Below are 25,498 nucleotides of genomic sequence, written 5' to 3' on the forward strand. Positions count from 1 at the left end.
TGATGTCCTCCCTTTATTCCTCAATCTATTAAATCCAACTGATGGTTTTTGAGTAAAGATTTAATCATATTACTGAACAGATGTGATAAATTATCAGGTTCCCTTAACACTTTATTGGGGAACGTGCACTATATTATGCGCATTGCTTATTTTCACAGGTTCTGGGTGGTGATTTGTCCATCTGACGCACCAGTAGTTTACATCTGCATTGTATAAATCATTCCACTTCAAATCCTTGACCAATTAACAAAAATATAAATACAACATGCAGCTAATTTCAAAGATTTTACTCCTTTACAGTTCATAGAAGGAAATCGGTCAATTTAAATGAATTCATTAGGCAATAATCTAAGGGTTTCACATGACTGCGAAGTTGTTGGATATTGGCAGGAACTGGAACACGCTGTTGTACACATCAATCCAGGCCATCCCAAACTTGCTCATTGGATGACACGTTTGGTGAGTATGCGGCCATGGAAGAACTGGGACATTTTTAGCTTCCAGGAATTGTGTACAGATCCTTGCGACATGTGGCCATGCATCATCACGCTGAAACATGTGATGGTGGCGGATGAATGGGCCTCAGGATCTCGTTACGGTATCTCTGTGCATTCAAATTGCCATCGATAAAATGCAATGTGTTTGTCTGTAGCTTATGCCTGCTCATAGCATAACCCCACGGGCACCATGGGTTCATAACGTTGAAATCAGCAAACCGCTCGCTCACACGATGCCATACACGCTGTCTGCCATGAAAGTACCGGTGACTCGCTCAATAAGGAAGTGGTCAGATTACGCGAATGCTACGCTACAGGACTGTTTTGCTAGCACAGACTGGAATATGTTCAGGAATTCATCCAATGGAATAGAGTACACCACCTCAGTCACCGGCTTCATCAATAACTGCATCGACAATGTCATCCCCACATTGACCGTACTTACATTTCCCAACCAGAAGCCATGGATTACAGGCAACATCCGCACAGAGCTAAGGGCTAGAGCAGCCGCTTTCGAGGAGCGGGACACTAATCCGGATGCTTATAAGAAATCCCGCCATGCCCTCAGACGAACCATCAAACAGGCAAAGCGTCAATACAGCACTAAGATTTACTCCTACTACACTGGCTCTGATGCTTGTCGGATGTGGCAGGGTTTGAAAAATATTACAGACAACAAAAGGAAACCTAGCCATGAGCTGCCCAGTGACGTGAGCCTTCCAGATGAGCTAAATGCCTTTTATGCTCGCTTCGAGGCAAGCAACACTGAAGTATTTCACGAGGGCACCAGCTGTTCCAGATGACTGTTTGATCACGCTCTCCATAGCCGATGTGAGCATGACCTTTAAACAGGTCAACATTCACAAAGCCGCGGGGCCAGATGGATTACCAGGACGTGTACTCAAAGCATGCGCGGACCTACTGGCAGTGTCTTCACTGACATTTTCAACCCCTCCCTGACTGAGTCTGTAATACCTACATGTTTCAACACCACCATAGACCACCATAGTCCCTGTGCCCAAGAAAGCGAAGGTAACCGGCCTAAATGATTACCACCTTGTGGAACTCACGTTGGTAGCCATGAAGTGCTTTGAAAGGCTGGTCATGGCTCACATCAACACCATCATGCCGGAAACCCTAGACCAGGGGTGGGCAATTCCAGTCCTGCCTGATTCGTGTAACAGTTTTGCCTCAGCCCCAGCTAACACACCTGACTCCAATAATCACCTAATCATGATCTTCAGTTTAGAATGCAATTTGATTAATCAGCTGTGTTTGCTAGGGATGGAGAAAAAGTGTGACACTAATTAGGCCCTCGAGGACTGGAGTAGCCTACCCCTGCCCTAGACCCACTCCAATTCGCATACTGCCCCAACAGATCCACAGATGACACAATCTTAATCACACTCCACACTGCCCTTACACACCTGGACAAAAGGAACACCTATGTGAGAATGCTGTTCATTGACTACAGCTCAGTGTTCAACACCATAGTGCCCACAAAGCTCATCACAAAGCTAAGAATCCTGGGACTAAACACCTCCCTCTGCAACTGGATCCTAGACTTCCTGATGGGACGCCCCCATGTGGTAAGGGTAGGCAACAACACATCTGCCACACTGATCTTCAACACGGGGGCCCCTCGGGTGCATGCTTAGTCCGCTCCTGTACTCCCTGTTTATCCCACGACTGCGTGGCCAAGCACGACTCCAACACCATCATTACGTTTTCTGACGACACAACAGTGGTAGGTCTTATCACCAACAACGATGAGACAGTCTATAGGGAGGTCAGAGACCTGGCAGTGTGGTGCCAGGACAACAACCTCTCTCTCAATGTGAGCAAGACTGGAACTGATCGTGGAACTGATCGTGGACGATAGGAAAAGGAGGGCCGAACAGGCCCCCATTAACATCGACGGGCTGAAGTGGAGCGGGTCGAGAGTTCAGTCCGGGTGTCTGGTCTCAGATGATCCCACAGTTGAAGAAGCGGGATGTGGAGGTCCTGGGCTGGTGTGGTTACACGTGGTCTGATGTTGTGAGGCCGGTTTCACATACTGCCAAATTCTCTAAAATTGTGTTGGAGGCGGCTTATGGTAGAGAAATTAACATTCAATTCTCTGGCAACAGTTCTGGTGGACATTCCTGCAGTCAACATGCCAATTTCATGCTCCCTCAACTTGAGCCATCTGTGGCATTGTGTTGTGTGACAAAACTGCACATTTTAGAGTGGCCTTTTATTGTCCCCAGGACAAGGTGCACTTGTGTAATGATCATACTGTTTAATCAGCTTCTTGATATCCACACCTGTCAGGTAGATGGATTATCTTGGCAAAGGAGAAATGCTCACAAACAGGGATGTAAACAAATTTGTGCACAACATTTGAGAGAAATAAGCTTTTTGTGCATATGGAAAGGTTCTGGGATATTTTATTTCAGTTCATGAAATATGGGACCAATAATCTACATGTTGCCTTTTTTTTTTTTTTTTGCACCAAAGAGAATGCGCCAGAGAATAGACAACAATACAGATGTAAAAAAAAATATATATATATATTATTTAAAAAAGAAGCAGTTTGCAGGTGTGGTTGGAAGCCCAAGGGCTTATATGAAAACCACACCATGAAAATAAATATAACACATCAGTATATTTCAAGGCCTAATTATCTTTCCTCCATTAATGAGTCTGTTCAAATTGACCTCCAATGAAAATTCCACCCACCTCCACTTTTTGATCAAATAATCAATTTCAAACCTACCGTGCACATGTAACTCTGATCTGTCGTTTTCATATTCAAATTTATGGCGGAAACCCTCCATATATGATTTACGTTTCCACATTGGCAGATTCGCAAGTGACAAAAAAAAACAAAAAACAAGGATCTTAGATGTTTTCATAAAATCGAATGCAGCGTATTTTATCCGTATGTTTTTCGTCTTTGGACATTCTATTCTTTATAGTGCATATTTATCCAGATGTATATTAAAATTTGTGAAACTGATAGTTAGATTCGCCACACAGAAAAATAACAACAAAAGGAACCAAATTACATTTAACTGTATAAACGTGACGCCACTTCCCTAGGTTTCCATTGGTTTCAAAAGTACACATTCCTCAAACACCAAAGAATGGTTCACATCGAAATTAGGGCCTTATTTCGACAAATACACCATAGAACAAATAATTTTATATTTGACGAAAGTGCCCACACGCGCCTATGCCGTACAGCAGTGGCTGCCCCTTTTGTTCACTGGAGTTCCTGAATTATTCCTATCACAGTGAAATTACCAGGATATTGTGTTGTCGTGTAAACCATTTACCCCACATTTCTTGTGATAAGATAGTGTTTTATGTGATTAATAAATCGATCTGCAATCGTCCCATTTACCGAGCTGGAGTGAGAGATTTTGCAGCACGCAAGCTTGAGGAGCCCTGAGTAGTAAGTGTTTATTAATTCAGAGCTACATTGACTATGTATTCGTGGTGTCTAGAGAGAAATAGGCTTACATTTGTAAGGTGTTTTAGGATTTTTTTAAAAACGCAATGTATTTGTGCTTTGATTTATGTTACAATTTGCTTTTCGAATAGTTTCTTATCCTATGTAGGTAGCGAGATAAGACCCAGGATTCTGAGTGCTACATTATCATAATTATGATATATTTATCTTTCCCTGTTAGTAAATGTAATTCCCCTAGAACCACATTGAGGACTAAGGAAATGGTTGTGCTTTAGTTACATTAATAGGTTGCAATCAGGTAACACAGGGTGTTATTTTGTAGTGGCTTGGTTGATCAGGGTGAGGTCTAAACATTGTGGAGGGAAACATTGTATCAAGCTGATACATCATTTGAGCAGTTACATTGTATCACCTCGGGTTGTTGTCACCTGTAAGAATGGTTACAATGTTTCTCAGGGTTCTATAGATACAAATGTATAATTTTTTCTGCCAACTAGCAACAATAGTTGCAATCTAGTGGATATAGCTATCTGGTTGCATTTGCAAGCTATAGTAAATTGCTACACATTTCCTTGGATCTTTGAGCACGTGAATAGAATAACATAAGATTACGCTATCCAAATGAATACAGGGGCTAAACATTCGATCGATCAAGAGTAAAAGAGTCATTCATATGATTTATTATCTTATACATTGATTAGCTTGTCAGAGTTTTATCTGGTACTTCTGGTGAATATGTTTATTCAATGACAGTGGAGGCTATCGGCAGGTGTTTAGAAGTCTACTTTATGATTTATATAAAGCATCTGGTCGAATCAACCTTGAATGTATCTGTTATCTGTAATACAACATTCCAAACGTGTAATTTATCTCGGCTGTCAAATCGATCCGGTTACTGGCTAGCTAGCCAGCTTTTTGTGTCTTCAGTTTAAGATTTTAATCAATCTTTTATTCGAAAGCATTGTTACTTGTAACGGTAAGTAAACAGTATTGCAAGTTAAATTTCATTTACATTGATTTAGCTAGCAAGAAAAATTGTCAAATGCACCTGTCGTTGCCATGGTAAAGTTGACAGCTATCCAGCCACGTGCCTGCTGTTTGCAGGGGTTTGTTTCCTTGAAATCAGCAAGACAACATGGAATAGCTTTTAGGATTCCAAAGGGCTAAAGGCAATGGACACAACTGTGTTGTTTTCAACATAGAATGACTTTTATTTTGACATAATACCCATTGGCATGTCTGTGTTTCAATGATGTTGGAGTGAGAGATGCCAAAACCCTCCCCCTCCCCTCTCTGTCTTAGATGTAAGCTTGAACAGCTCCTGTCCCAGCAGTGGCCATCGGCACAATGGGGCTGGACTTTGACGTGAAGACTTTCTGCCACAACCTCCGAGCCACCAAGCCCCCTTACGAGTGCCCAGTGGAGACCTGTCGCAAGGTCTACAAGAGCTACAGCGGCATTGAGTACCACCTCTACCATTACGAACATGACAACCCCACGCCTGCACAGGGCATGCCCCAGAAGAAGAGGAAGGGGCGCCCCCCTCGCATGACCCTGGTGGGGACCGGGGACGGGGAGGGAGGGCTGGGAAAGGGAGGTGGGCCAGGGCAGGCAGGGAACACCCCTGGGAGTCCTAATCAGTCAGAGCACTCCCACTCCCCAGGCAGGGAGACGATGACCTATGCCCAGGCACAGCGCATGGTGGAGCTGGAGATCCATGGACACATCCACCGCATCAGCATCTTTGAGAACATTGACGTGGTATCGGAGGACGACAGTGGGGACGAGGACCCTCCGTCCTCGGGCGGAGGTGGGGGAGGGGTGTGTAATGGGGGCGACAGCGGGGGAGGAGGGAGTGAGGTGGGGGGCAAGGACAGGCCAGACACCCCTGCTGCTAACGGGGGGAAGGCCACACCCAAGTCCGGGAAGCACAAGAGTAAAGAGAAGAAGAAGGAGGGATCGTCACACCACCACAGCGCTTCCTCTGGTCCAGCGGTCAAGCTGCCTGAGGTGGTGTACAGAGAGCTTGACCAGGAGAGGCCTGACGCACCCACACGACAGTCATCTTATTACAGGTCAGTCACAGTACCGCACGACCCTCATCTTATTACAGGTCAGTCACAGTACCGCACGACCCTCATCTTATTACAGGTCAGTCACAGTACCGCACGACCCTCATCTTATTACAGGTCAGTCACAGTACCGCACGACCCTCATCTTATTACAGGTCAGTCATAGTACCACACGACCCTCATCTTATTACAGGTCAGTCACAGTACCACACGACCCTCATCTTATTACAGGTCAGTCATAGTACCGCACGACCCTCATCTTATTACAGGTCAGTCACAGTACCGCACGACCCTCATCTTATTACAGGTCAGTCATAGTACCACACGACCCTCATCTTATTACAGGTCAGTCACAGTACCACACGACCCTCATCTTATTACAGGTCAGTCACAGTACCGCACGACCCTCATCCTACTACAGGTCAGTCATAGTACCAGACAACTATCATCCTACTACAGGTCAGTCACAGTACCACACAACCCTCATCCTACTACAGGTCAGTCACAGTACCGCACAACCATCATTCTACTACAGGTCAGTCATAGTACCACACGACCCTCATCCTACTACAGGTCAATCACAGTACCGCACGACCCTCTTCCTACTACAGGTCAGTCATAGTACCAGACAACCATCATTCTACTACAGGTCAGTCACAGTACCACACAACCCTCATCCTACTACAGGTCAGTCACAGTACCGCACGACCCTCATCCTACTACAGGTCAGTCACAGTACCACACAACCCTCATCCTACTATAGGTCAGTCACAGTACCGCACGACCCACATTCTACTACAGGTCAGTCAGAGTACCGCACGACCCTCTTCCTACTACAGGTCAGTCACAGTACCGCACGACCCTCTTCCTACTACAGGTCAGTCATAGTACCACACAACCATCATTCTACTACAGGTCAGTCACAGTACCACACAACCCTCATCCTACTACAGGTCAATCACAGTACCACACAACCATCATTCTACTACAGGTCAATCATAGTACCACACAACCATCATTCTACTACAGGTCAGTCATAGAACCACACAACCATCATTCTACTACAGGTCAGTCATAGAACCACACAACCATCATTCTACTACAGGTCAATCATAGAACCACACAACCATCATTCTACTACAGGTCAGTCAGTCCTCTGTAGTTTAGTTGGTAGAGCATGGCTCTTGCAACACCAGGATAGTGGGTTCAATTCCTGGGACCACCAATACGTACACAATGCATGACTAAGTCTCTTTGGATAAAAGCGTCTGCTAAATGGCATATATTATCATATTATAGTCAGTCACAGTACCCTGCCTCAGCCGATGGTATTGAAGGTCTGAATTTTCATACTCTGTCATTCCATTCCTCTCTGCTCTCTCCCCACACTTTCCTCTCCCTCAGGTACATAGATAAGTCAGTGGAGGAGCTGGATGAGGAGGTGGAGTATGACATTGATGAGGAGGACTATATCTGGCTGGACATCATGAATGACAAGCGGCGTAGTGACGGGGTGACGCCCATCCCCCAGGAGGTGTTTGAGTACCTCATGGACCGGCTGGAGAAAGAGTCCTACTTCGAGAGCCACAACAAGGTGACACTCTCGCTCTCTCGCTCTCGCTCGGCCTGGCTCTGAGTGACAGATTTTGTATCATTCCAGCTTTTTTCCACCTTCTTTCCAGACATGATGTTGACTTGCTTTATCTGTCACCTACTGTTGGGTGTGTGGTGTACTGTATTGAGTGAGCAGTAGGATGTAAAATGGCATTAGCTGTGTGAATCTGTTCCCCTAAATAATTATCCCTTTACTTACCCTCTTGTCCATTTTCTACTCCTTTCCCCTCCTCTCTCAGACGGACCCCAGCGCCCTGATCGACGAGGACGCCGTCTGCTGCATCTGTAACGACGGCGAGTGTCAGAACAGCAACGTGATCCTGTTCTGTGATATGTGTAACCTGGCCGTGCACCAGGAGTGTTACGGCGTGCCCTACATCCCTGAGGGCCAGTGGCTGTGTCGCCGCTGCCTCCAGTCCCCCAGCCGCGCCGTCGATTGTGCCCTCTGCCCCAACAAGGGTGGGGCCTTTAAACAGACGGACGATGCACGCTGGGCCCACGTGGTGTGTGCCCTCTGGATCCCCGAGGTGAGAGTGTGTGTGAAGGTAGGAGTGTGTGTGTGTGTGTGTGTGCGTGAGGGTAGGAGTGTGCGTGAGGGTAGGAGTGTGTGTGTGTGTGGGAGGGAGGGTAGGAGTGTGTGTGTGGGAGGGTAGGAGTGTGTGTGTGTGTGTGTGTGGGAGGGTAGGAGTGTGTGTGTGGGGGGGGTAGGAGTGTGTGTGTGTGTAAGGGTAGGAGTGTGTGTGTGTGTGTGTGTGTGTGTGTGTGTGGGGGGGGGGGGGGTTAGGAGTGTGTGTGTGTGTGGGGTTAGGAGTGTGTGTGTGTGTGGGGGTAGGAGTGTGTGTGTGTGAGGGTAGGAGTGTGTGTGTGTGTGAGGGTAGGAGTGTGTGTGTGTGTGTGTCAGGGTAGGAGTGTGTGAGGGTAGGGGGATGTGTGTGTGTGTGCTTGAATGTATTTGACAAAGTTTTGATGCTGTTCATGTCTCTAGTCTGTCCTGTTGACAGTCCTGTTGCAATGAATGTGAATCTCCTCATCCCTTCCTCCCTCTCCTTCTCTCCCCAGGTGTGTTTTGCCAACACAGTCTTCCTGGAGCCCATCGACAGCATCGAGCACATCCCCCCGGCGCGCTGGAAGCTCACCTGCTACATCTGCAAGCAGCGCGGCTCAGGGGCCTGCATTCAGTGCCACAAGGCCAACTGCTATACAGCCTTCCACGTGACCTGTGCCCAACAGGCCGGCCTCTACATGAAGATGGAGCCCGTCAGGGAGACCGGCGCCAATGGCACCTCATTCAGCGTCCGCAAGACCGCCTACTGCGACATCCACACCCCGCCCGGCTTAGCACGCCCCCTCGGAGGGGTGGGAGGGGCTAGCATGGGCTCCTCCCATAGTGAAGGCGAGCTGGAAGAGGACGATGAGCCCAGTATAGGTCACGATGACGACACCAAGGGCTGGAGCTCAGAGAGGGCAAAGAGGGCCAAGGCCAAGTCCAGACTGAAGATGAAGAGAGCCAGGAAGATACTGGCTGAGAAGAGGAACGCTGCGCCCGTGGTGTCTGTGCCCTGTATACCCCCACACAGGTACTCAATCACTTACTCACACATACTCACTGCAGACACAAAGGCATACAGATTCAGACCTCACATACTCTCCCAGTCTCTTCAGTCCTACCATCTTCCCTATGTGTTCCTCCCCAGGCTCAGTAAAATCACCAGTAACCTGACAGTGCCCAGGAAGAGCCAGTTTATGCAGCGACTGCACAGTTACTGGACCCTGAAGAGGCAAAGCCGGAATGGTGTCCCTCTGCTGCGCCGGCTCCAGACCCACCTGCAGTCACAGCGCAACACTGAGCAGCTACAGCCACAGCCTCAGGCGCCACAGTCGCAGGTTACCACGGTAACCACCACACAGTCTCTGTCTGGTGTTGTTATCACAGCGGTAGGGAGAATACTACTAGAAGCTCTGCATGTGTTTGGACTGAAGTGTGCCGGCTTTTCAGAGAGAGAAGGAAAGAGGGAGTGTGTGCTCTGTTTATGTAAATGCTAAGGTTGCATTGTCTCAGGCGATTGCTTTGTTTGATTCTGCTGTGATGTAGTGGGTGTGGTGCTTCGTCCTGATTTAACTATGTAGGCTTACTGGTGTGTAACACTGCCAAACTAACCAGTTTGTGTGTGTTTATTTTGCGTGTGTGTGTCTTTGTGTGTGTTATATTGCCAATCTAATGTGTGTGTGTGTGTGTGTGTGTGTGTGTGTGTGTGTGTGTGTGTGTGTGTGTGTGTGTGTGTGTGTGTGTGTGTGTGTGTGTGTGTGTGTGTGTGTGTGTGTGTGTGTGTGTGTGTGTGTGTGTGTGTGTGTGTGTGTGTGTGTGTGTGTGTGTGTGTTGGGGCCCCAGAGGGACAGTGAGGAGAATAACTTGGCTCTGAAGGAGCAGCTGAAAGCATGGCAGAGACTGAGACATGACCTGGAGAGAGCCAGACTACTGGTGGAGCTCATCCGCAAGAGAGAGAAACTCAAGAGAGAGACGGTGAGACACGCACACACTCCTCACATCCTTACTTCATGCACACACTCCTCACATCCTTACTTCATGCACACACTCCTCACATCCTTACTTCATGCACACACTCCTCACATCCTTACTTCATGCACACACTCCTCACATCCTTACTTCATGCACACACTCCTCACATCCTTACTTCATGCACACACTCCTCACATCCTTACTTCATGCACACACTCCTCACATCCTTACTTCATGCACACTTTTGTATATTGGCACATGAACACACACTTGACATCTGGCAGTTTGCACAGTGAGCAGGTGTGCTTACACATGTTGATCTGTCTGTGTGTTCAGATCAAGGTGCAGCAAATGGCGCTAGAGATGCAGCTGACTCCCTTCCTGGTCCTGCTGAGGAACACACTGGAACAGCTACAGGACAGAGACACCAGCAACTTCTTCACTGAGCCTGTCCCCCTGGCCGAGGTAACTCACACACACACACTCTGACACCCCGTTGTGTTATCTCACACATACTGTGGCTGGTGGGGTTTAACCGCTAACCTCTCTCTCCTCAGGTGCCAGACTACCTGGACCACATCGAGAGGCCCATGGACTTCCAGACCATGTGGAACCTACTAGAGGCTCACCGCTACCTCAGCTTCGAAGCATTTGAGGCAGACTTCGGCCTCATCGTCAACAATTGCCTCAAATACAACGCCAAGGACACAGTGTTCTACCGCGCTGCTTTGCGCCTCCGGGAGATGGGTGGGGCCGTGATCAGGACTGCCCGCAGACAGGCAGAGCGAATCGGCTTGAACTATGACACAGGTATGCACCTCCCTCGAGAGCCCAGCCCGGACAGCCAACGTGACAGAGAGAGAGACCGAGAGAGGGACAGGGACCAGGAACGAGAGAGGGACAGGGACCAGGAACGAGAGAGGGACGGAGACGGAGACAGGCCCCTGTCTTCCAATGAGGATGGTGAGTGGCTTAGAGTCCTGTATTCTCACCAAATGTTCTACTCCCGCCTTCTCCTTTTCTTACAGTTGTACTCTTCCACTTAAGTTATTATGTTGCTCTATAGCCGTGTGGGATTCTGTAGTTGTTAAATTTCTCTCTGTCCCTTAGACCTGCTCTTACCAGAGAACCGGCGGCGGCTGCCATTGGAGGAGCAGCTGTGTTTCCTTCAGGCGCGCTTTGATGAGGTCAGCTCAGGGAAGCACAGCATTGGTCGGTCACGGCGTGCCAAAGCCCTGAGGAAAGAAATGACGGTCATCAAGAGGAAACTTGCCCACCAGAGAGAGGGAGGCTCGGGCATGGGGGGCAGGGACTCAGGGGGCGGGGGGGACAGGGGACCATCCCTCCCCCATCACCCCTCATCCACAGGACGCCACGACGAGGGGGAAGAGAGCAGCAGTCAGGAGATCAGTGGCAAGGGTGAGACTGAGGGGATATCTACACTAAGCTCAGTGTACACGCTCCAGAATTCATTTACAAATTGATCTCACATAGGCCTAGCCATACTTATCATGTCTAACTCTCATTATGTTAGATTTATGAAATAACATTTTCAGTCTCTGACTCCCTGCTTCTCCCTCCTCCTCTCTCTCTGCAGATTTAAGTGCATTGTCCTCGGCTCTAGCTCCAGAGGTGGGACGTCGTACCTCTGTCCTCTTCTCCAAGAAGAACCCCAAAATGGCCGGACCCCCCAAGAGGCCGGGCCGTCCCCCTAAGAACAGAGACGCGGGACACGGAGGGGCAGGGGTGAGCCCCAGTCCAATAGGTCCCCCTCAGCTGGCCCTCTTGTCTCCCCCTCGGCAGAGGAAGAGACCCCACAGCAGCTCCAGCTCCGAGAGCGACAGTGATATCGACAACCTCCTCCCGAGTAAGACACACACACACACGCACAATCAAACCAATCACATACACAATCACACTAGGTCTGTAACAACATTGTTACATTGTCATTACTCTTATCTTTTAACGGTTACGACTCTCTAAGGTCAGTCTAGTAACTGTAACGGTTATGACGGTATCTCCTAGGCCTGCCCACTAATGGTTTTGGCGGGGCCAACCAGCCGGTGACGGAGAGTTTTCGGGTGTACAGGAACGAGAGGAGCCTTCCTCGATCCAGCTCTGACTCTGAATCCACCACCAGCAGCAGCAGTAGTGCTGCCTCTGACAGAACCAGGTAATTATAGACACACACTGTGGTATTTATACACAGCCACATAGTCAAACACAACTGCACTGTCTATGATGCACACATTTGGTTTAGGATGAATGAATGACTCTCTTTTTGTCTTTCTGTCTCTCGCCCTCTTTCTCTCTCTCTCAGTACCACTCCGTCTAAGCAGGGCCGGGGGAAGCAGTCGTTCTCTCGTTCCGCCTTCCAGGAGGACAGCAGTGAGGAGACATCAGGGACAGAGAACGACTCCTACTCTGTGGGAGGGTCACGCAGCGTCTCACACTGTGAGTGCCACACATACATGCATAGGCATGCATGCACTTACCTGTCTTCGTCAATCTCATCTATCGTGCCACCTCTACCTCTCATTTTCCCAAAGTGTATGTGTTTAGGAGGTATACACAGTGCCTTCGGAAAGTATTCAGACCCCTTCACTTTTTCCACATTTTGTTACGTTACAGCCTTATTCTAAAATTGTAAATAGTTTTTTCCCCCTCATCAATCTACACACAATACCCATAATGACAAAGCAAAAACAGGAATTGAAAACTGAAATATCACATTTACATAAGTATTCAGACTCTTTACGCTGTACTTTATTGAAGCACTTTTGGCAGCGATTACAGCCTCGTGTCTTTGGTATGATGCTGCAATCTTGGCACACCTGTATTTGGGGAGTTTCTCCCACTCTTCTCTGCAGATCCTCTCAAACTCTGTCAGGTTGGTTGTGGAGTGTCGCTGCACAGCTATTTTCAGGTCTCTCCAGAGATGTTCGATCGGGTTCAAGTCCGGGCTTTGGCTGGGCCATTCAAGGACATTCAGAGACTTGTCCCGAAGCCACTCCTGCGTTGCCTTGGCTGTGTGCTTAGGGTCATTGTCCTGTTGGAAGGTGAACCTTCGCTCCAGTCTGAGGTCCTGAGCGCTTTGGGGCAGCATGATGCTGCCACCACCATGCTTCACCATAGGGATGGTGCCAGTTTTCCTCCAGAAGTGACGCTTGGCATTTAGGCCAAAGAGTTCAATCTGGTTTCATCAAACCAGAGAATCTTGTTTCTCTTGGTTTGAGAGTTCTTTAGGTGCCTTTTGGCAAACTCCAAGCGGGCTGTCATGTGACTTTTACTGAGGAGTGGCTTCCGTCTGGCCACACTACCATAAAGGGAGGACTGGTGGAGTGTTGCAGAGATGGTTGTCCTTTTGGAAGTTTCTCCCATCTCCTCAGAGGAACTGAGCTCTGTCAGAGTGACCATCGGGTTCTTGGTCACCTCCCTGACCAAGGCCCTTCTCTCCCGATTGCTCAGTTTGGCCGAGTGGCCAGCTCTAGGAAGAGTCTTGGTCGTTCCAAACTTCTTCCATTTAAGAATGATGCAGGCCACTGTGTTCTTTGGGACCTTCAATGCTTCAGAAATGTTTTGGTACCCTTCCCCAGATATGTTCCTTCGACACAATCCTGTCTCAGAGCTCTACGGAAAATTCCTTCAACCTCTTGGCTTGGATTTTGCTCTGCCGTGCACTGTCAACTGCGGGACCTTATATAGACAGGTGTGTGCCTTTCCAAATCATCAAGTTGTAGAAATCTCAACAATGATCAATGGAAACAGGATGAACCTGAGTTAAATTTCGAGTCTCATAGCAAAGGGTCTGAATACTTATGTAAATAAGGTATTTCAGTTTATATAATTTTTTTATACATTGGCAAAAATGTCTAAACCTGTTTTCGATTTGTCATAATGGGGTATTGTGTGTAGATTTTCGAATAAGGCTAATGTAACAAAATGTGGAAAAAGTCAAGGGGTCTGGATAGTTTCCGAACACACTGTATGTGTGTGATTCTGATGTATTGGGTGTTTCTCTCAGTAGGGTGGGGCCGGGGCCGATCAGGTTGTAGGACGCCATCAGATGACTACTCTTCCCTTGATGCTCTGGACCTGGTGTGGGCCAAGTGTAGAGGCTATCCTTCATACCCTGCTTTGGTAATCCAGCCATGGATGTACACACACATACACACACATTAGGATAAACTATTGTTGAAATTTCCGCCACAAGTTGCTAGTATTTCATACCAACCAATACCATAAAACTTTAAACTATTGCATTTACTTGTCCTGTACCCTCCCTCTAACCCTTCCCCTCCCCCTGTAGATCATAGATCCTAAAATGCCCAGTGAGGGGGTATTCCACAGAGGGGTTCCTATCCCCGTGCCCCCTCTGGATGTCCTGAAGCTGGGGGAGCAGATGACCCAAGAGGCCCGGGAACACCTCTTCCTGGTACTCTTTTTCGACAACAAGAGAACCTGGTCAGTACACTGTCTCTCTCTCAGTCCTCTGTGTTTGTCTTTCTCTGCCCCTCGCTCTCTCTTCCCCCGCTCTCTTCTTCCCTCCCTCTTTCTCTCTCTCCTCTCTGTCTTTGTTCTCACTCATTTCCCCCCTTCTCTCTCCCATGTGAACCTCTATCCCTCTCTCACACTAGTGGAGAAGTGTTGTTTTGAAGGCTTCTCCTACTATATCCCAGTGGAGGCAGAGGAGAACCCAGAATCAGAGTGTAGCAGCAAACCTCATTCTGTAGTCAACAATGTGCAGCTCAGCAGCATTAAATAATTTCAAAAGGCTGTCTGCACGTAGTACAAGAGCAAAGGATGTTTTTTTTTACATAGAAATGCAAGAAAGAAAAAAAATCCATCTCTCGCTAGCAGAAGTGGGTCAGGAGTGATTGAAGAGGACGCTTTGAGAGAGAACAAAGAGAGAGAAAATACACTTTGTTTTAGGTCACAGCAGTTAGTGCTGCACTGTGGGTGTGGGTGGATAATAATTACCTGTGAGAGAAAGTGTTTCTAACCCTGTGTGTGTGTGTCTGTGTCTGAAGGCAGTGGCTGCCGCGTTCTAAGCTGGTTCCTCTGGGGGTGGACCGGGAGCTGGACAAGGAGAAGATGCTGGAGGGAAGGAAGTCCAACATCCGCAAGTCAGTGCAGGTGGCCTACCACCGCGCCATGCAGCACCGCAACAAGGTCCAGGGAGACCCCAGCAGCGACACCAGCGACAGCGACTGAGCACTCGCACACATATGCACGGGCTGCACACTCACACAGATATGCCCAACACACACACACACACGTCTTTGCTGGCCTCCCCAGGTATTGATAGGGTATTGGTTTCAGATCTGTGGGGTTTGAGCTACCCTGTGGCCTTGGAGAGCCTAGCACCCAGCACACAGAACAATATGCCAGTAATACCTATTGGAAAGCACATGTAACACTCTCTTTCCAACACACACACACGTTGTTGGCACACACAGTGGTATTTAATCTGAGATGTAAAATATGTATTTAAGAGAATTGAAACAAAAAGCGATTAAGAAAAAATGATATTCCCAGAATCATGATTGGGAATTGTCCTTCTATATGGTTGATGAGTGTTTACCAGCGACTGAAGAACATGGGCTCGCATCACACAGATATGCACACACACACACACACACACACATACATATATATATATATATATATATATATATATATATATATATATATATATATATATATATATATATATATATATATATATATACACAGTTGAAGTTTACATACACTTAGGTTGGAGTCATTAAAACTTGTTTTTCAACCACTCCACACATTTCTTGTTAACAAAGTATCGTTTTGGCAAGTCGGTTAGGACATCTACTGTGTGCATGACACAAGTAATTTTTTCAGCAATTGTTTACAGACAGATTATTTCACTATTTCAGTCTACCACAATTCCAGTGGGTCAGAAGTTTACATACACTAAGTTGACTGTGCCTTTTAAATAGCTTGGAAAATTCCAGAAAATGATGTCATGGCTTCTGATAGGCTAATTGACATCATTTGAGTCAGTTGTAGGTGTACCTGTGGATGTATTCCAAGGCCTACCTTCAAACTCAGTGCCTCTGCTTGACATCATGGGAAAATCAAAAGAAATCAGCCAAGACCTCAGAAAAAAAATTGTAGACCTCCACAAGTCTGGTTCATCCTTGGGAGCAATTTCCAAACGCCTGAAGGTACCACGCTCATCTGTACAAACAATAGTACGCAAGTATAAACACCCTGGGACCACGCAGCCGTCATACTGCTCAGGAAGGAGACGTGTTCTGTCTCCTAGAGATGAACGTACTTTGGTGCGAAAAGTGCAAATCATTCCCAGAACAGCAAAGGACCTTGTGAAGATGCTGGAGGAAACAGGTAGAAAAGTATCTATTTCCACAGTAAAACGATTCCTATATCGACATGACCTGAAAGGCCGCTCAGCAAGGAGGAAGCCACTGCTCCAAAACCGCCATAAAAAAGCCAGACTACGGTTTGCAACTGCACATGGGGACAAAGATAGTACTTTTTGGAGAAATGTCCTCTGGTCTGATGAAACAAAAATAGAACTGTTTGGCCATAATGACCATTGTTATGTTTCTAGGAAAAAGGGGGAGGCTTGCAAGCCGAAGAACACTATCCTAACCGTGAAGCACGGGAGGTGGCAGTAACATGTTGTGGGGGTGCTTTGCTGCAGGAGGGACTAGTGCTCTTCACAAAATAGATGGCATCATGAGGTGGGAAAATCATTTGGATATATTGAAGCAACATCTCAAGACATCAGTCAGGAAGTTACAGCTTTGTTGCAAATGGGTCTTCCAAAAGGACAATGACCCCAAGCATACTTCCAAAGTTGTGGCAAAATGGCTTAAGGACAACAAAGTCAAGGTATTGGAGTGGCCATCACAAAGCCCTGACCTCAATCCTATAGAAAATGTGTGGGCAAAACTGAAAAAGCGTGTGTTCCGAGTAAGGAGGCTTACAAACCTGACTCAGTTACACCAGCTCTGTCAGGAGGAATGGGCCAAAATTCACCCAACGTATTGTGGCAAGCTTGTGGAAGGCTACCCTAAACGTTTGCCCCAAGTTAAACCATTTTAAACGCAATGCTACCAAACACTATTTGAGTGTATGTAAACTTCTGACCCATTGAGAATGTGATGAAATAAATAAAAGCTGAAATAAATCATTCTCTCTACTATTATTCTGACATTTCACATTCTTAAAATAAAGTGGTGATCCTAACTGACCTAAGACAGGGAATTTTTACTAGGATTAAATGTCAGGAATTGTGAAAAACTGTGTTTAAATGTATTTGGCTAAGGTGTATGTAAACTTCTGACTTCAACTGTACATTCAAACAGGGCAATGCATATGCACACACACACATCTACATCTATGGTGTGCACTTATGGTTCCACAGTATCACTGGTCCAACACCCTCTCTACACAACTCCCTCTGCCCGCCCCATCGGATCCCCGTGTCCAATCACGGCTTAGTGGAGCACGGGGTTGGCCGGCATGGCCAATCGACTGTAAGCAAAGCAGCTTCCTCTGTTATTTATTCCGTCTCCCAAGGACCTCCAGTCTTCTTCTCTCTACTAGTCTGACGGACTGTCTCCACAACATTGCATTGCGCAGTCGTTTCCTCCACTCTTCCGTATGTGTTTATTTTGTTTCTTTAGTTTACGTCTCTTTTTGTTCTTGTCTGTTTGTACTATTCTGGCCGCTGGCGAATAATGAAGACTAATGTAAATGTGATGAGAAACACACGCCAGCCTCACTGTCTGTTCTAGTCTCGGGCCAATGGCTTTAGAACTTTTTATATATACAGATTACATAAAATAGAAGTTTAATAAAATAATTGAGTTTTGTACACCTTGGTCCTGGTCAGCTCTCTTTTGCCTGTGTTTGTGCATCTGTGTTTGTCTGTGTATGTGTGTGTACAACAATGCTGCCTTTCCCTGTTAAATTCAAAGGTTCTCTCATTCAAAATATTTTTGCAGATATGATATGTAATCACATTGAATTACATGAGTACATACAGCAGGGCCTGGACTTGTTGCGCAACCTTCATTACCCAGTTGTAAAAAGGAAGTTATGTGGAATACCCCTGTGTGTTCTAAGGAAGCCATGTTCTGCCTTTCAACCAGGATGAATCATGAGTGAGTTTATTTAGTTACCACCGTAACTGGGAGAAAAGGCTCAATATCAGTATAACTTTATCTATTTCCCGTATATCTGACATTTTATCAGATAGAAGGAGTAGACATGCTCCAGATACACATGTTCCTAATTTCATATGGAGCTAGGATATTCTCCGTAATGGGACAGTTTCTACATGCATCCAATCTGGACCTCAGAAATCTCCTAGCTACCATATCAATCCAGGTAAATGCAGTTGAAGTCGGAAGTTTGCATACACTTAGGTTGGAGTCATTAAAACTAGTTTTTCAACCACTCCACAAATTTCTTGTTAACAAACTTTAGTTTTGGCAAGTCGGTTAGGACATCTACTTTGTGCATGACACAAGTAATTTTTCCAACAATTGTTTACAGACAGATAATTTCACTTATAATTCACTGTATCACAATTCCAGTGGGTCAGAAGTTTACATACAGAAGTTGACTGTTCCTTTAAACAGCTTGGAAAATTCCAGAAAATTATGTCATGACTTTAGAAGCTTCTGATAGGCTAATCGACATAATTTGAGTCAATTGGAGGTGTACCTGTGGATGTATTTCAAGGCCTTCCTTCAAACCCAATGCCTCTTTGCTTGACATCATGGGAAAATCAAAAGAAATCAGCCAAGACCTCAGAAAAAAAATGGTAGACCTCCACAAGTCTGGTTCATCCTTGGGAGTAATTTCCAAACGCCTGAAGGTACCACGTTCATCTGTACAAACAATAGTACGCAAGTATAAACACCATGGGACCACGCAGCCGTCATACCGCTCAGGAAGGAGACGCGATCTGTCTCCTAGAGATTAACGTACTTTGGTGCGAAAAGTGCAAATCAATCCCAGAACAACAGCAAAGGACCTTGTGAAGATGTTGGAGGAAAGAGGTACAAAAGTATCGATATCCACTGTAAAACAAGTCCTATATTGACATAACCTGAAAGGCCGCTCAGCAAGGAAGAAGCCCCTGCTCTAAAACGTCACAACAAAAGCCAGACTACAGTTTGCAACTGCACATGGGGACAAAGTTCATACTTTTTGGAGAAATGTCCTCTGGTCTGATGAAACAAAAATATAACTGTTTGGCCATAATGACCATTATGTTTGGAGGAAAAAGGGGGAGGCTTGCAAGCCGAAGAACACCATCCTAACCGTGAAGCACGGGAGGTGGCAGTGTCATGTTGTGGGGGTGCTTTGCTGCAGGAGGGACTAGTGCACTTCACAAAATAGATGGCATCATGAGGTGGGAAAATCATTTGGATATCTTGAAGCAACATCTCAAGACATCAGTAAGGAAGTCACAGCTTGGTCGCAAATGGGTCTTCCAAATGGACAATGATCCCAAGCATACTTCCAAAGTTGTGGCAAAATGGCTTAACGACAACAAAGTCAAGGTATTGGAGTGGCCATCACAAAGCCCTGACCTCAAACCTATAGAAAATGTGTGGGCAGAACTGAAAAAGTGTGTGTGAGCAAGGAGGCCTACGAACCTGACTCAGTTACACCAGCTCTGTCAGGAGGAATGGGCCAAAATTCACCCAACATATTGTGGGAAGGATGTGGAAGGCTACCCTAAACGTTTGACCCAAGTTAAACTATTTAAAGGGATTTCACGACTGGGCATACCCACCTGGGAGCCAGGTCGTTTTCCCCCACAAAAGGGCCTAATTACAGACAGAAACACTCCTCAGTTTCATCAGCCGTCCACATGGTTGCAGGTGGCTTAAGGTAGAGAAATGAACATTCAATTCTCTGGCAACAGCTCTGGTGGACATTCCTGCAGTCAGCATTCCAACTGCACGCTCCCTCAAAACTTGAGACATCTTTGGCATTGTGTTGTGTGACAAAACTGCACATTTTAGAGTGGCCTTTTATTGTCCCCAGCACAAGGTGCGCCTGTGTAATGATCATGCTGTTTAATTAGCTTCTTGATATGCCACACCTGTCAGGTGAATGGATTATCTTGGCAAAGGAGAAACGCTCACTAACAAGGACGTAAACAAATTTGTGCACAACATTTGAGAGAATTAAGCTTTTTGTACGTAATGAACATTTCTAGGATCTTTTATTTCAGCTCATGAAACATGGGACCAACACTACATGTTGCGTTTAGTTCAGTATATTTAACAGAAAATAAAAATGGATGGATGAGATGGGTGCAGATTGGGTCGTCATGTCAGTGGTGGTCCCTCGCAGTCCAGACCCAACGTGGTGGTAGTGTCGGACTGTGATCCACTCCAAACTGTAAATGCATAAATCATTAATAATTTCACGCAATCATACCACAAGGTAGCTACTCTACCGTCTTCATTCATGATGAGAAAACTATCTGGAACAAGCTAGCTAGCTAGCTAAGTTAGTTAGCTAGCTTATACTAACCAGTAATACAAAATACACCTAAACTTTTTAAAACGTTAGCTGTCACCTTGAGGCTTGATAGGGGGTAAAAATGTTTTGCCTGAAAGGAAGGCAATTTTGTTGTTAGCTGGCTAGGCTACCAGTTAGCTTTTGCCCCCTATCAGGCCTCGCTAGTTAGCCCTACTGGCTGCTGGCCAAATTAGCAAATTATTTTGATTCTAGTTATTAAGATAAATAAAACATCTCAAATTAGCTACTCAGTTTTGCGTTAACTTATTTTAGGTCTTTTCTGAACAGCTTCTCACTTCTTTGTTTCTCCAGTTGGGAGTTCAACGCACTCATTTGTGGTGCCCAAATAAAAAAATGACAGTTGGAACTCCACAGAAGAAAAGAGTGATTATTGTTGCTAGGCTACCAGTTACAGTGCTGGCCAAATTAGCTAACTTTCTTGTTTCTAGTTATTAAGATATATAAAACATCTCAAATTAGCTACTCAGTTTTGCATTAACTTATTTTAGGTATTTTCTGAACAGCTTCTCACTTTGTTTCTCCAGTTGAAATGGACCCTTTTTTCCCAGTGCATGCCTAACATACAGTACACTCCCCCTGACCTCTTTCATTGTGTGTCTCTCTCTCTGTCTGCCTGTCACTCACACACTGACGCACTGAGAGATGACAGGACGTCTAAACTAGGCCATTGGAGCAGGTACAACTGGTTAGCATTTCCTGTTAACACTAGGGATTCCTTCGCTCTAGGCCCACTATATCATGTCAGATTTACAGTCTTTCAAAACACAGTCTTACAGGGACATTCAGATTATCTTTTCGATAAGTAGAGATGGACTTGTAGCCACATGCAACGTATCACAGTAGAAATCACCAAGACTTGTCCCCCCATGCCCTGCATATTGTTTCTTATCAGCATGTGTGGGCATATGTGTGTCATATTTTCTTTACAGGTTAAAGATCCCCCAGCCACCCAGATCACCCACTCAACTCAACTTCACAGGTGAAAGATCCCCAGCCACCCAGATCACCCACTCAACTTAACTTCCCTTAGTATTTCCATTCAGGCTAAAGACTCACAGATAACTAGACAGCCCACTTCTCTGAAGATCTCTGTTTTCTGCCCTAAACCCCCCACTCCTGTTTACAGTCATATGGAGAATGAGTGGGAGCTGGAAGAACTGATAGATACCACCCAGTAGTTTGGTGAAAGGACAGATGACATGAGAGATAAGCTCAGGATGTCGACACTGTTGTTTTTCTTCATCTGACAGTTCATGAGTTCTTTGATCTCTCTATGCAAACATACACCCTGCTACCATTTCCACAACAGTTCTATGTGTGTGTGTGTGTGTGTGTGTGTGTGTGTGTGTGTGTGTGTGTGTGTGTGTGTGTGTGTGTGTGTGTGTGTGTGTGTGTGTGTGTGTGTGTGTGTGTGTGTGTGTGTGTGTGTGTGTGTGTGTGTGTGTGTGTGTGTGTGTGTGTGTGGAAACATTAGAACGTAAGCCTGTGATGTTATGATGTTATGCCTGTATGTAATGTTCTCTCACAGGTAATAGCCTATCCTGAAGTGAAACTCAAAAGGTTGGGTGTCTGAAAACACTCAACAGTGTTTGTCTACTAGCTGTTGGAACTAGGGTATGACGCTACAAGCTGGGCACACCTATAATTGGGGAGTTTCTCCCATTCTTCTCTGCAGATCCTCTTAAACTCTGTCAGGTTGGATGGGGAGCGTCGCTGCACAGTTATTCTCAGGTCTCTCCAGAGATGTTAGATCTGGTTCAAGTCCAGGCTCTGGCTGGGTCACTCAAGGACATTCAGAGACATGTCCTGAAGCCACACCTGCGTTGTCTTGGCTGTGTGCTTAGGGTCGTTGTCCTTTTGGAAGGTGAACCTTCGCCCAAGTCTGAGGTCCTGAGCGCTCTGGAGCAGGTTTTCCTCAAGGATCTCTCTGTACTTTGCTCCGTTCATCTTTCCTTCTATGCTGACTAGTCTCCCAGTCCCTGTCGCTGAAAAACATCCCCACAGCATGATGCTACCACCACCATGCTTCACTGTAGCGGTGGTGTCGGGTTTCCTCCTGATGTGCCCCTTGATATTCAGGCCAATGAGTTCAATCTTAGTTTCACCTGACCAGAGAATCTTGTTTCTCATGGTCTGAGAGTTCTTTAGGTGCTTCTTGCCAAACTCCAAGTGGTGTGTCATGTGCCTGTCACGTGTGCTCCCTCTCTGGCTTCTAGGTCACCATGCTGCCTGTTATGGCGCACACCTGTCACCAGTGTTACACGTTTAATGACACTCACCTGGACTCCATCACCTCTTTGATTACCTGCCCTATTTATGTCACTCCCTTTGGTTCCTTCCCCAGGCGTCATTGTTTCTGTTTCATGTCTGTGCGTTGTTCGTGTTTTCTTGTTTAATATTATGTTACGTTTACTTATGAAAACACTCACTCCCTGAACTTGCTTCCCGACTCTCAGCGCACATCATTATAGTGCCTTTTAATGAGGAGTGGCTTCCATCTGGCCACTCTACCATAATGACCTGATTGGTGGAGGGCTGCAGAGATGGTTGTCCTTCTGGAGGTTTCTCCCATCTCCACAGAGGAACTCTGGAGCTCTTTCAGAGTGACCATCAGGGTCTTGGTCACCTCCCTGAACAAGGCCCTTCTCCCCCGATTGCTCAGTTTGGCTGGGCGGCCAGCTCTAGATCTGTGCCTCAACACAATCCTGTCTCTAAGTTCTACGGATAATTCCTTCGACCTTGTGGCTTGGTTTTTGCTCTGACATGCACTGTCAACTGTGGAACCTTATATAGACAAGTGTGTACCTTTCCAAATCATTTCCAATCAATTGAATTTACCACAGGTGTACTCCAATGAAGTTGTACAAACATCTCAAGGATGATCAATGGAAACAGGATGCACCTGAGCTCAATTTCGAGTCTCATAGGGAAGGGTCTGAATACTTTTGTAAATAAGGTATTTCCGTTTTTTATTTTTAATAGATTTTCAAAAATTTCTAAACCTGTTTTCGCTTTGTCATTATGGGGTATTATGTGTAGATTGATGAGGAAAACAATTCATTTAATCCATTTTAGAATAAGGCTGTAACGTAACAAAATGTGGAAAAAGGGAAGGGGTCTGAACACTTTCTGAATGCACTGTATTGTGACAATCAGCACCACTATGAAACCTTTGTCCCAGTTAGAGACCCTGTTTGCCATCAACTACAGTTAACAATTAACACGTTATAGCGTGTGTTTGAGAGAGATAGAATTGAAAAAAATCTGACTATTTCTGTACAAAAACTAATAGACAGAAACCCACACATCATATATTGTTAGAATACCTATAGATGGGTTGGTTAGCTGACTTCATGAAGACAATGTGTGCACTTCCAGGGGCAGAAGTCAGCATGTTGTGATTCTGGATGGCCAGATTGCTAGCAATAATGACAAGAAACTGCCATCTGGGGAATCGTAAGTGGCTCAATTCAGCTCGTTTCATATTAATACCAAATCTTGTTTTGAGGTGTTTTAACTGGCTAAAATTAGCTAGCTAGCTAACCAATAACTGTGATGATGTATTTGAGAGACAATAAGTGTTCATTGTGCAAATGTATTTATGTTTTCAATAAACATTGGAGACGAAATATAGCTTACATATGTAGGAGTAAATGAGACGTATAGGACAGCACATAGATGTATAAGATAGCTGAACATTAAAAATAGACTACAGGAAGACAGGGAGACACATAGGCGCCTAAGACAATTGGACACACTAAGGATAGGGGAGAACAGAACAAAGAGTAGATTGACACAGTAATGAAAGGGAGAGACACATGGTCTGCTGACCTGACACACTAATGATAAAAAGACCCATAGTCAGCTCCTTCTAAAAAGAAGGCTTATAGGATAGAATCTGCTGATTCCAATAAAGGCAGAACAAAGAGTACATTGACACATTAATGAAAGGAAGAGACACAGAATCTGCTGACACACTAAGATAGAGGGTCCGGCCACCATTATAAACTAATTGAAAGCAGATATGGGCGTTATTGGGCGTGAACAAGTAGGAAGCTTGAACTAAAAGATAATGGTGGTGAATGACTTAAGAAAAGAAACTTCATTTGCATAAGGGATGGACATAATACTATGTGTGTATAAATAGAAGAGCTAGGGCTCTGGGAAATTGTGTGTTCCGCGGGCCATTCCGGCTTTTGATATACTTTGTATTAAAAGCCTAATTGATTTCACAAGTTCTTGTCAGCGTTATATTTGAACCGATTGTCTACGACATAATTTGGCGAGCTTAGCCAGGAGGGACAGGGACTGCGGAATGGCGTTCAGGGCTGGAGATAGTTTCTTTGGACAATCTTGCAAACAATATGGCCACAACTATAAAAAGGTAGGCTTGTTCTTACATAGTTGAAATGTTTGTATGGATTGCTTCAGAGATCCTGTCTCAGCGAGAGGGGCGCCATGTAAGTCTCTCTTTCAAATTTCCTAAAAAGAAACCAGTAAATACTAAAGAACTTTTGAATTCAATGAATTTGCATGTATGTGTGATTTGGGGAATTGTATTAAATATAAATGTATGCGCATGTATAGAGACTGAGTGAATAGGCGCTGTAAACTTTTGCTTGTGTTGGGTGTTTAACGGAGTGGGCAGGTGCTCGTTCTGATCGGATCGTTCGAATGTGTAGCTTAAATAATGCGGTTGTTTGCGCTATCTGGTTGAGATGGCTGGCTATAATGTGGGACAGCCCATACGGTCAAAACAGATAATGTA

The 25,498-nt window shown here is 45.7% G+C and overlaps 1 protein-coding gene across 1 annotated transcript; it reads left to right on the forward strand.

The window, feature by feature from the left end:
* The first annotated feature begins 3,635 nt into the window (after positions 1-3,635).
* LOC120061333 (peregrin-like) lies at positions 3,636-15,812 on the forward strand. Its single transcript, XM_039011080.1, has 16 exons — positions 3,636-3,936; positions 5,257-6,029; positions 7,431-7,620; positions 7,880-8,167; positions 8,700-9,217; positions 9,335-9,575; positions 10,030-10,161; positions 10,495-10,623; positions 10,716-11,121; positions 11,269-11,577; positions 11,756-12,025; positions 12,184-12,331; positions 12,479-12,612; positions 14,186-14,298; positions 14,468-14,622; positions 15,189-15,812. The coding sequence occupies exons 2-16, from the start codon at positions 5,302-5,304 to the stop codon at positions 15,370-15,372; spliced, it is 3,945 nt and encodes a 1,314-aa protein (XP_038867008.1). The 5' UTR covers positions 3,636-3,936; positions 5,257-5,301; the 3' UTR covers positions 15,373-15,812.
* Positions 15,813-25,498: the final 9,686 nt, after the last annotated feature.

Source organism: Salvelinus namaycush, chromosome 16 (genome assembly GCF_016432855.1).
Source record: "Salvelinus namaycush isolate Seneca chromosome 16, SaNama_1.0, whole genome shotgun sequence".
NCBI classification, from domain to species: Eukaryota; Metazoa; Chordata; class Actinopteri; order Salmoniformes; family Salmonidae; genus Salvelinus; species Salvelinus namaycush.